Here is a 16,016-nt window from a genome sequence, read left to right on the forward strand (position 1 = left end):
CTACTAAATAATACGTCAGATAATAAAAACTTCTGATGTAGCTAAACTGTAATATAAATGATATCAGCTGTCCTTCTGTACACTCTATATCAACAAGTGACCAGCCACCTTTGGTCCAATGTGTTTAATATTTAACTGTGTTAAAGTTGACTAAATACCCAACTCCGTACTTCTTTCTCGTTCAGGGGATACGAACAATTTAGTGCTTCAAATCTATTTTAACACAGGTTCTAACTTTTATTTGAAGTTGGTTTCGAGTTGAGCCCAACATTCAAGGACGAAGCTGGTATTCAAAACATGGGTACCATTCTTATGACTTGAAAGATCAGACAGGTGGTTATATCGTAGTCATTGCTGTATCGTCAAGATAGACATATGAGATGACATGTGACATGTCTAATTGTGTATGAACAAAACTGAATTGGTGAATATCTGCCCCAGCGATCTGACACGTACGGTTGATAACTCACTGGCGGTGGTGGATATGGAGCTGGATGAAGCGCTCTCAGTGATCGGAGAATGGGGACTTTATCAGACTATCATTTACTGGCTTATTACGATCCCAGGAACCTGGTTCTGTGTTTGGCCAATGATGTCTGTTGTCTTCCAAGCAGCCTTTCCAGAGACGTATTACTGTCAAGTGCCGACTGGTGCGTTAGTTAACGAAACTATACCAGTGTCAGAGCTTGACGATGATGTCTATGAATCGTGTGTTATGTACACTAATCTCACGGTTGATAACTCGACTACAAGCTGCATGGATGGATAGTATTACGAGTCTGATGCTTTTCAAGAAACCATAATAACAGAGGTAAGGGAAAAGCTCGGATGACTGGTGTTGCTTAGCAACACGGAAGAATCAATCACAGTAAGACACTTCTCTCAAAGTTCAATAAAGTTTACGCAAGTCTTCAACTATCTCTATAATTATTTTGGCAAACTTTGCTCAATTTAGTTCATTTATCGATTAATTTCGGCCTTCCTCGTTTTATTTCGGACACTGATTTCTTTTCGCATGGAAAGGAAAGGTAATTAACATCAGTAAGACACTTCCCTGGAATTTTAGTCAATTTGCATGACTTTCAACTAAACTGTTTGATTAGGTAAACTTCGATCTACTTCGGTCACCATCGCTCTGCTTCGTCCACCTTCGTTTTATTCCGGAAAGTGTTATTTTTTACCGGTACCCATCCCGACCACAAATTGAATTAAGCTTATTTGTATTGCTTTAAAGTTCATTTAGGGGGAGAAACCTCTTTTGTAAATCATGTAAATTTCTGCTCAGGAACAACTCGTTTTGAGCTGTCCTAGGGTACTGACTAGGTTTTTCCTAGCGCGGGAGCCTGATCATGGGGCACACGTGTGTATGTCAGACGACTGCTGTAGCTGTAAGATTTTCTTGGTCAAATTGTCAGCAGCTTGAAAACACCAGAAAAAAATTACAAAATAAAACTAATAGTCCAGTTCTGTTTAGTATCTCACCAAATTTAATGCGCCTTAAAAATGATAGACTTGAAATCTTCTTGTTACTGTGTTCAAGAAAACACCAGACATTTTCTCAATTAAAATCAAAAATAAATCGGCGGTTATCACCACCTTACGATTCTTTAAATATAGGTCAAATCATATTTCAATTTTCGAATAAAAATGGCGTGTTAACTGTGGAAATAAAATATATTTTCAATTTCCTTTATAAAACATTTTAATGAACCTACAAATTTCTATAACTATTTTCACAAGAACCAGGGCAAAGCTTTCGTTATATAAGAACTATAGTGGTCTGAGGTTATGGCAAAGATTGGAGGAATTTGAATTACTTTCATTTACAGGGATATTGTTTCCCGCTGAACACTTTAATACTTTTGGTAAGATACAACCCTTGTATCAGTTATTTTGAGAGGTTTCTTATCAGTAAGTTGTCTTACCAGAGGTGTACAATTATAACTGGCTTTGAAGGTGCTGAAATGTCGTCTCCTTATTACACTATCAAACTGACATACATTGATATGAAATAACAGCGGGTGTCTTTGATGTTGGTTCATGCCATGTTCTCATCAGTTTGCTTATGCCTGTGAAATCGTGCAGATAACATTGCCATTATCCATTTGACGAACTGTCACAGGCATAAACAAATTGATGAAAATTGCATGAATCTATATGAGACACTCGCTATTGTTTTTGTATCAATGTTAGAGTTTGATAGAGCGATGAGAAGATTTTTCAGCGGCTTGAAAGATAGTTTTAATTGTCCACACTGGGAAAAAAATATCTGATCAGAGGCATCTCTTATCTTAGATTTTCAATTGCTGGGTCTTATTTTGAAACCAGTTACTGCACATTATTGAGTATACCATGACTGCATCTTTTTTGTAGACAGGTGCTGCAAGGATTGTATACTAGTAATTGATACAGAAATTGTATATCAAACGATCGTCATGTCTTGTTACTTTCAGTGGGATTTATTCTGTGATAAAGAAGCATTATCACAAATATCACAGTCAATCTTCATGGTAGGAGTTATGCTTGGTGCCTTCATTGCTGGCTCTCTGTCTGATCGTTTCGGACGGAAGAAAATTTACCTGTTTACCTTATGGTCGATGAGTATTCTGGGCATCCTCACAGCATTTACACAATATTTCATTACCTACACAATACTACGGTTTCTGACAGGTATTACGTTGCAGGTGAGTTGACACTTTTCATGCATGTTGATAGTCAAAGACTTTTCTGAGATCATTTCAAAGTCAACTTCAATTGACCCTAATGTAACATCCAATAGATCCAATCGTCCTAGCTCATTTGCTACAAATTCCTACTTCTTAGAGAAAACGTTTACTGAGAGAGCAGGTACTAGTGGATTAAGTTCCACTGCTCCCAGCCATCCTGACGCACTAACAATTCACGTTTGCAACACTGTTGAATATTGAACTAATTCATTGGCTCTGGCCCCTGAGAGATAGTTTAGAAACTGTCAATAATGAAGCCAACCAATGGCTGACTTCTAGGTCAGTCAGAGTCTGCAGTGATCTGCCTAAACTTATATATGATGACATCTCTATTCAAACTCTAACCTATACTTGGAGACGACCTGTTAATGATAACTTTCATGCAAAGGAAATGTTGCAAAATTTGTAGGATTTCTGTCGTGCCAGACGATAAAATGTAGCAATTTTTTACAAGTATTGTCGAGCTACACAATACAATGTAGCAATATTTTAAAGATTGTGTTTAGCCAAAGTATAGCAATATTTATAGCATATATGTAGAACCAGACAATAAAGTGTATCGATGTTTGTAAGATTTGTAGTTTCTGACACGGATTTCGTTATAATCGTACAGGGAGTTTTGCTTAGTAACTTCATTTTGGCGACAGAGATGTTCCCTCCAGGCGAACGTTTGTATGCAGGTTTTATGAATCCAATCAGCTGGGGGTTCGGCATGATGTTATTGGCGCCAATGGCATACTTGGTCCCAAACTGGAGGAAGTTGCAATTACTTATACATGTTCCAGGGCTGTTGACTTTCTATTATTACTGGTGAGTATATGTCATCATATACACATTCCCTGGCTATAATTGATCTATCATTAGGCGTCTTTTCTCACATAATGTTTCAGCCCTTATACAAATTAACTTTCATGTCAGTCAGTGCAAACTATACCATTAGAGAGTGATAAGTTTTGATTATGGCATTAAGCTAAGTAACATACACTAACAACTTATCAGTTTTACGCCATAAGTCGCCTTAGACCAGCTTCTACAGAATGTACAGCGATCTTACATGTATGTTCAAGTATATTGTTTGTATTTCTGTCACCAGGGTGATTCCAGAGTCAATGAGATGGTTGATTTCTAAAGGCAAGATAGAGAAAGCTGAATCTATTCTATATAGAGCTGCAAAGGTTAACAAGAAACAACTGCCTGAAGATGTTCTCTCTCCGAACGTTGGTGTTCGTACGTTGATCAGCTGTATAAGATTTTTTTGGGGGTGTCATTAATTCATTAATTCATTCATTCATTCATTCATTCATTCATTCATTCATTCATTCATTCATTCATTCATTCATTCATTCATTCATTCATTCATTCATTCATTCATCCATTCATTCATGCATTCATTCATTCATTCATTCATTCATCCAACCATCAATCAATCCATCCATCCATCCATCCAAACTTCAACCCAACAAATTTGCTAGACTATATCTTTGGAGACATTGTGTTTGGGACTATGTCGTTAAACACAGAAGACTTGTTTAATTTGTAATTGCCGATATCATTTCTGGTTTTTGATAAATGATATTAAATGTTTCACATATGCTATATCCAATTTATATAACATCAGATTTCCCATCTTTGAAATTTCAGATTTGGTCGCCGTATACCGACATCTTTATTTCTTGTGGTGGCAGGGTTAGCTTGTGGCAGCACCGTATTTATACCCGAGGAGACATGTGAGTAGTACACACGTTTAATTTACAATGAACAAAAATAAGTATTTATTTTGGAAGATAATGGGCAAAGAAAGTTTTCGTAATCGTATCTAATTCTCAGTACTTAAATTTTAACCAATTCCCACAACATACTGTTGATAAGCTGAGAGTTTTCGACTGTAAACGTATTTATTTATATTTGGCTTTTAAATTTCAAATAAAGATCGTGAAATTAGTATGTGTGTGTGTGTGTGTGTGTGTGTGTGTATGTTTGTGTGTGTGTGTGTGTTTGTGTGTATGTATGTATGTATGTATGTATGTATGTATGTATGTATGTGTGTGTATGTGTGTGTGTGTGTGTGTGATTTAGATTTTTTTAACAAATCAAAAAGATCGTGAAATGGTAATTTACTGTCCATCGTTATATATGTTATTGCCATATTACCTCTAAGTCACGTGTTGTACAGACTATTCAAAAGACAGTGTAACCCCCCCCCCCCCTTCCTTCAAGAAATGAAAACGAAGGCATTTTTATTGTATAAGTGAGGTTGCGTGTTTCATAGCATGTTGTGTGAGAGGAACTCGGACTGATTACCTGTCCAATTCCCACCTATGGGGGGCTAACGAATAGGAGCCCCAAACGGTACATGGTGAGATTTGGACAGGGAACTTGTCCATGAACCAAGACATAAATGGGACAGTGACCAAACTCGTCAACTTATACAGCCTGTGAATTACTCATAAGGCTCATAATTACAGGGATGCAAATGACAATGAACGTCGACATACATATGAATTTCTATCTCTGAGACACAATAGGGTGAAAGTGTGTGTGAGTGTGTGTGTGTGTGTGTGTGTGTGTGTGCACATATATATCCAGACATTTACTTGTCAATTTACATTCATAAATATTTATTAGATGATTTATTACTTATTTGTAACAGCGAATGGTACTGATTTGGTCTCATTACAACTAACAGTAATCTTACTAGGTAAATTTGCTATTACTGGAGCCTTTGCCGCCTTCTGGACATGGGCTCCTGAATTATTTCCTACACTCATACGGTGAGTCATTTCTTTCTCTCACTTCGTTCCTGTGTATTTGAAGTCTACATTTACAGTAGATTGCGCCCTCTATTGGTGGAATATTACAATGATGATTGTAATGCAATGACTGAAATGGATCGCATGCGCTTCCTTGGTACAATTGACAAGAAACAAACAGCAATATTTCGTTTTTTGATAAAAGTTTACTTCCAATAAAATATACTCAACAAAGATGCACAGATATTGTACAAGTAACTGATGATTTAGAAGCCTGTTTTTAATTCTTGAATTGCCTTTCAGAAGTATGGGTTTCGGTTTAACAAGTTTCTTCGCTAGTCTGGGTGGCGTAGTTGCACCGTTCACCGTTTACATAGTAAGTATATTTATGATTTGTACAAATACAGACAGAAAGTCACAGACAGACAGACAGACAGACAGACAGACAGACAGACAGACAGACAGACATGTACATACATACATACATACATACATACATACATACATACATACATACATACATACATACATACATACATACATACATACACACGTACGTACGTACACATAGACGTACACAGTACAATCTTTTATTTCATATTTTGAATACATTTATCTCTCCAGGGATATTCAAATTTACGAGCTGTCATGGTTAGCTTTGGAGTCTTGTCACTCCTTACTTCTGCTGTTGTACTGTTGCTACCGGAGACAAAGGATCAACCAATGCCACGAACGATTGAAGAAGCAGAAGAAATGGCAACAATGAATAAAAAGAAGAAATCTGAAAACAACTTTGATTTTAATCAAAACAAAGACAATGGGATGAACAATTTGACATTTACTGTCGACCAAGAAATCCAAACAGATTTTTGAAATAGTGAAGATTTTAGACCAAGATGATGACTTAGAGAATGGACAGACACACTATCATTGATAAACTATTACTTACAAGCTGACCATTAAAGAAAAAATGTTAAAACAAAAGCCTCTCTCTCTCTAACCTTCCGTCCCTCCTTGCCTAAATGTGTCTGACTTTCGAAGCCCGCCCCCTTGCGGTTGGAAGATGTGCATTTGCATGTATTCTAGAACAAGTGTTTATTCTAGAAGCCTTGAAGGGTCGCGAAGCCTTAGAACTCGCCAAGCCATCCATCTTCAATACTGTATACAAACAATTGGCATACGCCTTGTTTAAACAGTGGTCAGGTTAGGAGTGATGGATGTACACAAATTTTGATTGACAGCTGTCAGATTTTGTTATCATACTTATCAGTCAAGTCATTACGTATAATGACAGGGTTATGTTTATGCTAACCATACAGTATATATACATAGCCTTGGAACCTTGTCCGGTGATCTCAGGTATAGCTAAGTATCTTTCAACGTCTGAGATACGGACCTACTAAATAATAACTAAAGTAAACACTTCTGATGTAGCTAATATTTATTACAAATAATGCCAGTTATCTTTTTGTACAATCAATGTGCAACATGTGACTAGCCACCTTTGGTCTAAGGTGTTTATTTAACGGTGTAAGCTGACGAAATACCCAACTCCGTGCTTCTTTAATTTTCTTGATCTCGCTAAGGGGATACGAGCAAGTACTTGGAGACCATTTCAACACACACAGGTTAACTGACTTTGAAGTTGGTGGCGAGTTGACCCAAGGACGAAGCTGGTATTCAATGCATGGGTAACATTCTTAGGTCTTGATAGTTAGGTCAGGTGAATTTATCGCAGTCATTGCTGTATCGCCAAACCAGACACATGTGGCACGTCTAACGGTGTATGCACAAACTGTATTGGCGTATATTTGTACAGTACAGGTTTTGGTTCTTTGCCCCCAGCGATCTGACACGTACGTTAGATAACTTACTGACGTTGGATATGGAGCTGGATGAAGCGCTATCAGTGATCGGAGAATGGGGACTTTACCAGACTATCATTTACTGGCTTATTACGATCCCAGGAACCTGGTTCTGTGTTTGGCCAATGATGTCTGTTGTCTTCCAAGCCGGCTTTCCAGAGGCGTATTACTGTCAAGTGCCGACTGGTGCGTTAGTTAACGAAACTATACCAGTGTCGGAGATTGACGATGATGGCTACCCAGTCTACGAATCGTGTGTTATGTACACTAATCTCACGGTTGATAACTCGACTACAAGCTGCATGGATGGATGGTATTACGAGTCGGAAACATTTCAAGAAACCATAGTTACAGAGGTAAGTTAAAGGGAAACGCCCGGATGATCGGTGTTGCTTAGCAACACGGAGGAATAAATCACAGTAAGACATTTCTCTCTAAGTTCATTAAAGTTCTCGACTTTCTCTTTACTTTGGCCATCAGTTCAGTTCAGTTCAGTGTGTTGGTCCAACCGTTGTCTGTAGGCTCTGGAAGTTGAAATAAAATAAAACTACAAATTCAATAACTTTAGTAAGGCCTAACAAAGGAATATTGTGTGGTTCCGATTACATTCAATTAAGAATAGATGGGGTAGGTAGATTGTTTATTTTATTTATATTTATTGTTTTCATATGTGAGTGTCTAGTTCAGGTAGTTATGTTTTCCGTTGTTTTCCATATGGTCTCAGTGTTATTGGTTTCTTCTCATCAGATGCATAGCCATTACAGATTAGAAAAACAGTTTTATTTTGTCTTTTTAAGTTGCTGTCAGTTTTCGCATCCACTATTTCTTGCTAGACTTAACAATTTTCGCGTTATTATTATTGTTTTTCTTGAATACGTAAAAAATGTTTAGGGTCGGCGTGAAAACCTAGGTGGGGTCGGGTAACCGGAACCAAACAAACAATTTGTTTAAGCCTAAGGTATAAGTAAACAGGGTAATAAAAGCAGATGGGTCATAAGGGTTTCACAGCTGATATTAGCCTGTTCCTAGAGGTGTGCAAGTCAAAGCATAATTGTCTACAAATTTTTCCCAGCTTAAGAAAGCCCCGCTCAATTTTGTTTATTATCGATTTATTTCGGCCTTCCTCGTTTTATTTCGGACACTGATTTCTTTCGCATGAAAACCAAGATTCTGAATAAGATATAATCAGCAACAGTAAGACACTGCTCTGGAAGTTATACTCAATTTGCATAACTTTCAACCTAAGCTGTTTATTTGGATACATTTGGATAAAATCCAATCAACCACAGGACACAGTTAGAAACTCAGGTTGAGAAAAGATTGCGTAAGTCTTCAATATACTCTTTGTCGTCAAACTTCGCTCTATTTCGGACATCATCGTTCTATTTCGATCGCTCTCGTTTGATTTCGGACAGTCTCTTTCCTCTTCTCATAAAGTGAACCAACACATTTCAAAGAATTGGAATGGCTCACCGTCGGCCACAGGGTTTCATATATTAAGCTCAACCATGTACATAGAATTAGAAAAGGATTGGCACCGAAGTATCTATCCGACCCATTGGTTTTTAATAGTCATGTATATAGAACTAGATCCGGCCCCTATTCTATTTTTATTCCAGGCGGGGCTCGGTTTTATAAGAATAGTTTTGTTTATACAGCCAGTGTGCAATGGAACAAAGTACCAAGTAATGTACAGAGCATAACTTCTAGTACTCTTTTTTAGAAAAGGTTGAAAGGATACTTTTATGATTTAATGGATCGATGTGTAAATGATGACTTCCTTTTTTATTGATTGTTGTTTTGTCTCTTGTGAGTTTAATCTGTATTATGGTAAAGTTGAGTTTGTCTAGATCTGTTCTATGTGGGACCACAGTGGAAATAAGTTTTTAACTTTTCTGTGTTATCCCAGCACAATAACGTTTATTTTGTTTGTTGTAACTGTTTTCTGTATAACTGTATATTGAAATTTTTTTTATTGTGCTGAAATCAAATCAAATCAAATCAAATCAAACGAACGAACGAATGACTTTACCTCCAACAAAGACGTATTGTTGTCATATATCAGTTCTGGCAACGCCTCGCGTGAGATTAAGATATAAAAATCAATGGAGGTGGTAATCTTATCGACTTTTGATGACATGTTTAGTTATGCCGCAAGGTCAAATATTACTGAACGCATGAAATTATGAAATGTTGATGACAGATTTAAATGATCAACTACGGTAAATATCGTACGTTACCAGCCAATTACTATTGTCAGTTGGCGTATGTACATAACTTCAACACAATAATGATGACAGACAGACAGACAGACAGACAGACAGACAGATGGACAGATGTAGAGAAATGAGGCCTAGAGAGGGGGCGAGAGGACATTTACAGGAGAGGAATGGATGAACAAACAGATAGACTGGGGTAATTAATTAGAGGGCATATATGTCTTCGCAAAAAGCAGAACGTGAGGAGAAACATTTGCAGGAGAGGACGAAGTTATGCAACAAACAGGCGGTCTGGGGTAGCGTAAGAGTATAGATGTCATATCAAAATGCCTATCGTTGTCAAAGAGGAGGTTAAGTGGAGAGAAATTATCGTTGATGCTACTTTAATTATAAAATAATTGCACTTGTGATCATGAAAACTAAAATTTGGTTACCTTTACCAACCCTACTCAATTCAATGTAATCTTATCCTAATCGAGCTGGCGATGGCCTTCAAAATGTCCTAATAGGATTATAGTTTCTTAAATCTTATAAGTAAATGAACTATTTATTTGTTGGTGGTGTTTTGTTGTTGTTGGTCCTATTGCACTATTGTAACTATCGATAGTCCGCTGGTAATGCTATTCCAAACATGTTTGACCCTGTGCCTGTCTGTCTGTCTGTCTGTCTGTCTGTCTGTCTGTCTGTCTGTCTATCTGCCTGCCTGCCTGCCTGCCTGCCTGTCTGTCTGTCTGTTTGTCCGTCTGTCTGTCTGTCTGTCTGTTTGCCTGTCTGTCTGGCTGGCTGGCTGGCTGGCTGTCTTAAAATTTTGCTCCTAATAAAAAGTGTGTTTTTAGTTTGAATCGGACGATTGTTCCATCTGCCAGGTTGTCTTGCCTGGAAAACTTTTGGACGATTGCGTAATAAAAATAGTAGTACAGTTCAGTTAAGTACCTCGTCACTAGTTATAATGTGACTCGGAAATGAGGCTTGATATTTTGATGTTACTTTGTTCAAGAAAACACCAGCCAGTTTAAAATTAAGAAAAAATGGTGGTTACCTTACAATTTTTTAATGCAGGTCAAATTATTTTTAAATGAACCCATTTTGAATCTTTTAGAAAATAATTTGTCGATTTCCTTGAAATCAAGTCAATCTCATAAATTTTTTTTTTTCAAATGACCAGGGCAAAGCTTTCATATGACAACGATTGGATTTGAACAAATTAATTGTTTAACGAGGCACATTCTAATACTTTAGGTAAGATATACAACCCTTGTGGCAGTTGTTGTGATATTCCTCTGATGAAACTGTGGTGAGCAGTTAAAACTGGCCTCAAAGGTGCCGAAAAGTCTTCTCCATTAATAATGAACAATGGCAAGTGCTTGTGATGTGGGTTAAAGCCATGCTCATATCAGTGTGTGTTCCCTTTGATAAATAAAGTCATTCTTATTGCCATATACAATATGACTAACTTCCACAGGCATACATAATCTGGTGTGAATCTATATCAGAGGTATGTATGTATACCTGCTGTTGTTTTGTATGGATGTTTGTCAGTTTGATAGTGTGATAAGCAGAAGACTTTTCAGCACATTCAAAGCCAGTTTTAATCTTCCACATTGGTAAAAAAAAATCTGATCAAAGTCATCCAGAACGGAGATCTCTAGTCAGATAGGTTCAGTTGTTAGTACGCTTTTGTAGCCACTTTTTACCCAATGTTAACTATATTAAGTAAGGGGAAACAACGACTGCATCTTTCAGGCTCTGAAGGCATCTCTAGACAACTGCAAGGGTTGTATCTCTGGGTTGTATCCTCAGTAATTGAGACTGTTGTAGATTAAAATATCGCCATGTCTTCTTGTTACTTTCAGTGGGATTTAGTCTGCGATAAAGAACCATTCTCACAGATATCACAGTCAATCTTCATGGTAGGAGCTATGCTTGGTGCCTTCATTGCTGGCTCTCTTTCTGACCGTTTCGGACGGAAGAAAATTTACCTGTTTACCATGTGGGCAGAGAGTATTCTGGGCATCCTCACAGCATTTACACAATCTTTCATTACCTACACACTACTACGGTTTCTGACTGGTATTATGTTGCAGGTGAGTTGACTCTATCGAATGTCATCAGGTGAACCTCCGCCGATCTTATTGAACTAAACTATATGTCACTGGCTATAGTTGTCTATACTATTGGAAGAAAACGTCGTTCGGAATTGAGCCAAAAAATGGCTCAGTTTCTGGTCCCTTGCCAAATATCCTGACCCGATAATAATCTATCTTTGCAACACTGTTGAATATCAAACTATTTCATCACGCCCCCAAGTGACAGTTTTTGATGCTTTCAACAACCAAGCCAACAAATGGCTGACTTCTGAGTCGGTTAGAGTTCAATAAGAAAGTTCTCCATTGGTAAGTTGTGTGAAGCCATAACCTATCCATGCACATCTCTCTTATCGAACTCTAATCTATGCTTGGAAGATAACTTTCACACAAAGGAAATGTAGCAATATTTGTAAGATATACGTCGTGACAGACGACATTGTTTTTATCGAGCTTGGCGATAAAATGTAGCAATATTTGGAAGAGTTATGTCTATCGATTTTTGGAATAATTTTGTCGAGTCAGATTCATGTTACACGATTTTCATTATAATCTTACAGGGAGTTATGGTTAGTAACTTAATTTTGGCGACAGAGATGTTCCCGCCAGGAAAACGTTTATATGCAGGTTTTATGAATACAATCAGTTGGGGATTCGGTATTATGTTATTGGCGCCAATGGCGTACTTAGTTCCAAACTGGAGGAACTTGCAATTACTTATGCATGTTCCAGGGTTGTTGACCCTCTATTATTACTGGTGAGTACATGTATACATATACACGTTCCCTGGCTATTAATTTATCATTGGCGGGATTTTCTCACTCAATACCAATATCAATCAGAGCAGATGACACCATTAGAGAAGTGATAAGTAATGATTATGGTATTTGAGTCGACTCTACGCTTCTCTAGTCCCAGTTGGTGACATCTGTAGTGTTTAGTCTCCGAGAAGTGTTTACAGGATCAAAGTTCTGGGTTTCTGCTGAATGATTGGAACAGATGGAGGTAATGAACTTGACAGCTTAGTTTATTTGGAGGAATTTCATCTGCATAGCAAGCTGGTCGACCTACCAAGCATTTTCTCCACAGCGCCCTCAAACTAAGCAATTAAAATTTAGAGGTAGTTTGAATTATTATGTTGATATCATGTGATATTTATTCAACCAATCAGCTTCAGCATAATGTTCACCGATCTTACATGTATGTTCAAGTATATTGTTTGTATTTCTGTCACCAGGGTGATTCCAGAGTCAATGAGATGGTTGATTTCTAAAGGCAAGGTAGAGAAAGCTGAAACTATTCTATATAGAGCTGCAAAGTTTAACAAGAAACAACTGCCTGAAGATGTTCTCTCTCCGAACGTTGGTGTTGGTACGTTAATCAGCTGTATACAATTTCCTAGAATTGCCATTCATTCATTCATTCATTCATTCATTCATTCATTCATTCATTCATTCATTCAGTCAGTCAGTCAGTCAGTCAGTCAGTCAGTCAGTCAGTCAGTCAGTCAGTCAGTCAGATAGTCTGTCGCTCGCTCGTGGAATTATTCATTCATGCATTCAATAATGATCACTCACTCACTCACTCACTCACTCACTCACTCACTCACTCACTCACTCAGCCAGCGAGTCAGTCACTCATTGAATTATTCATTCAATAAGTTATTCAGAATCCATCCATCCATTCATTCTTTCATTCTTTAATTAATTAATTAATTAATTAATTCATTCATTCATTCATTCATTCATTAATTAATTCATTCATTCATTCATTCATTCATTCATTCATCCATTCATTCACTAGTTTAATATATTTATGTTTAACTCAAAACAGATGACTACCGTCTAGATGATGGCGCCAAAAATGATGTAAAAGGCAGAGAATTTCCAGCAAGTGACGTCACCATAAAAGCTGACAGTAATAGCTATAGTGACGACAAAGATATGACGCGTGTTTTAAACAAAGCCGAGACCAACGGACATGTTTATGACGATCCAAAGAAAGAGAATATAAAAGATGACGAGTTAGATGTTCCAAAATATACTTTACTAGATTTGTGTAGAAGACCTCGGTTGGCATTTAATACATCAGTTATGTGTTTTGCTTGGTAAGATTTGGGTGTGTGTATGTGTGTGTGCGTGTGTGTCTGTCTGTTTATATGTTTGTTTGTTTGTTTGTTTGTTTGTTTGTGTATGTATGTATGTACGTACGTACGTACGTACGACGGTACGCACGCACGTGTGTGTGTGTATGTACCTACGTATGTATGTATGTATGTATGTATGTATGTATGTATGTATGTATGTATGTATGTATGTGTGTGTGCACATATGTGTCTGTGCATGTCTGCCTGTCTCTGTCAAGCTGATTGTCTGCCCATCTGTCTGCAGACTCGATATCTCAAAATCACTATATCAATAAGAACCTTGCCTGATTTAGGTTTTGATTTTAATGATTTATCTAACAAAATGTTGTATTTAGTATAATAGTAACTTCTAAATTGCATACATAATGTTATTTCAAAGTGTTTATGCAATCAGCTGATGTTTTCATTACAAAAGGCATTCAGTTTACATCTGCAGTGTTGATAGCTCGCGCAGTGCCCGCAAAGCGGCCTCATAGCGGTTCTATGACAAGTACGCATGCGCGTCCTATATGCTATGCGATTTTTTTTCTCTTTTACCCAAGGATGCATTGCAGCGCAATAACTACAAATATGCATTCTATATGTTATGTGCTTTCTCCACGCGGAGGGCGCTATCTACAATATCATCATGAGGCAGCCCAGGCAGCCGGTCACAAATGAATCTACCCTATGCGAGCTTATGGGCTTTGCCTAGTTCTGATATTATTTTAACATGCATATGTTATTGGTTTATCTTCTTGACAGGTTTGTTACAAGTTTAGTATATTTTGGTATCTCCTTCAATACAGCTAATGTTGGAGATGGAGTATACGTAGCATTCTTCTTCAATGGTTTTGTAGAAATTCCGGGTAATTTCATCGCTTTGTACGCATCATTAAAGTAAGTATATTACCATTGCCTCTTGATATTACATACAACAAAGTACATTTTTCTATCAATTTGAGACTATTTGTTGTTAATGAGTGTCAGTTCCATATTGACTTGTCAATGATTAGTTTCATCCATACCCACGGAGAGGAAAGAGATTTTATATTGAAGCTCGCCCCCTTGCGGTTGGAAGCTGTAACCGTTCAAAAAGCCCCAATCCTATGTGTAATGATATCTTGTACGTCGTTGACACCCGAATAGTTATAATTTTAACTTGTTATTAGTGATAATATTACCCATTCTTTGATTTATAGTAATGAATTACCTGACTCATATAGACCATGTCCATCTTTACAATTTCCCATCTTTGAAATTTCAGATTTGGGCGTCGTATACCGACATCTTTATTTCTTGTGGTGGCAGGGTTAGCTTGTGGCAGCACCGTATTTATACCCGAGGAGACATGTGAGTAGTACACGTTTAATTTACACTGAACAAAAATAAGTATTTATTTTGGAAGATCATGGGCAAAGGGTATTTTCGTAATCGTGTAAATTTGAATTTTACCAGTTGCAAATCTAAAATAAAAAAAGAAATACCTATAAGTATTTCGTTGGCATTTGCATCCTTATAATTCTGATCCGTACGATATAAGTTAACGAGTTTGGTTCATGTCCCAGTTTTCCCTCTGGCTCATCATGGACAGCTATCTCAGATAAAATAAAAAATAACAATGAAATTAGATTACCGTTGTTATATTGCTGACTTATGGCGTTGCTAGTATATTTTGTTGTTATTCCCTAATATTTTTCTTCTAAGGGGCCTTTGTCACTGTGAGTCGTGAGACGAGTAGTGACAACCCTTACGTCATTCGTATTTCCCGGCTAAATGAAGAAAAATATTGGAGAACAACATAATTATACCTGCGCCAATAATAGCAAAGAAAACTCAGGGAAAGTAATTATAATGGAAAGTTTGAACGTTTTAACTCATAATTCGAACACAGCAGAATCAGTGACGTAGACACGCGTTGTCGTGACACAGACGCGCGTTGTGGTGACGTAGAACGACCTGAGTACATATTCCATTTTCGACTTCGCTCGCGAGTTAAAATCAACACTATCACGTCACATATACACAGGGACGTATACATGTATATACATGAGCCATGCAAAACGATGACATGTTTTGTTGTCAGTGAGGGCGCACTTTTCATGGCATGTCGCCAGGATATAGGAACGCAGACTGATTCCATAGGCCTAGTGTAAGACAGGCCCAGGGAACTGAGATAGCTGTCCATGATGAGCCAGAGGGAAAAATGGGACATGAACCAAACTCGTTAACTTATATCGTACGGAT

General features: G+C 37.5%; 1 protein-coding gene and 1 pseudogene across 1 annotated transcript in view; both read left to right on the top strand.

Moving 5' to 3' along the window:
* Positions 1-484: 484 nt before the first annotated feature.
* On the top strand, positions 485-6,349 carry LOC144448647 (organic cation transporter protein-like; annotated as a pseudogene).
* A 1,012-nt stretch (positions 6,350-7,361) lies between these two features.
* LOC144448648 (organic cation transporter protein-like) overlaps positions 7,362-16,016 on the top strand; it is an 11,224-nt gene continuing 2,569 nt past the window's right edge. The window contains exons 1-7 of the mRNA XM_078138926.1: positions 7,362-7,697; positions 11,414-11,644; positions 12,205-12,401; positions 12,882-13,015; positions 13,478-13,751; positions 14,535-14,669; positions 15,037-15,122. Of these exons, the coding sequence (XP_077995052.1) occupies positions 7,362-7,697; positions 11,414-11,644; positions 12,205-12,401; positions 12,882-13,015; positions 13,478-13,751; positions 14,535-14,669; positions 15,037-15,122 (1,393 nt within the window). The remainder of the gene's footprint in view (positions 7,698-11,413; positions 11,645-12,204; positions 12,402-12,881; positions 13,016-13,477; positions 13,752-14,534; positions 14,670-15,036; positions 15,123-16,016) is intronic.

This window comes from Glandiceps talaboti, chromosome 17 (genome assembly GCF_964340395.1).
Source record: "Glandiceps talaboti chromosome 17, keGlaTala1.1, whole genome shotgun sequence".
In the NCBI taxonomy this organism is placed as follows: Eukaryota; Metazoa; Hemichordata; class Enteropneusta; family Spengelidae; genus Glandiceps; species Glandiceps talaboti.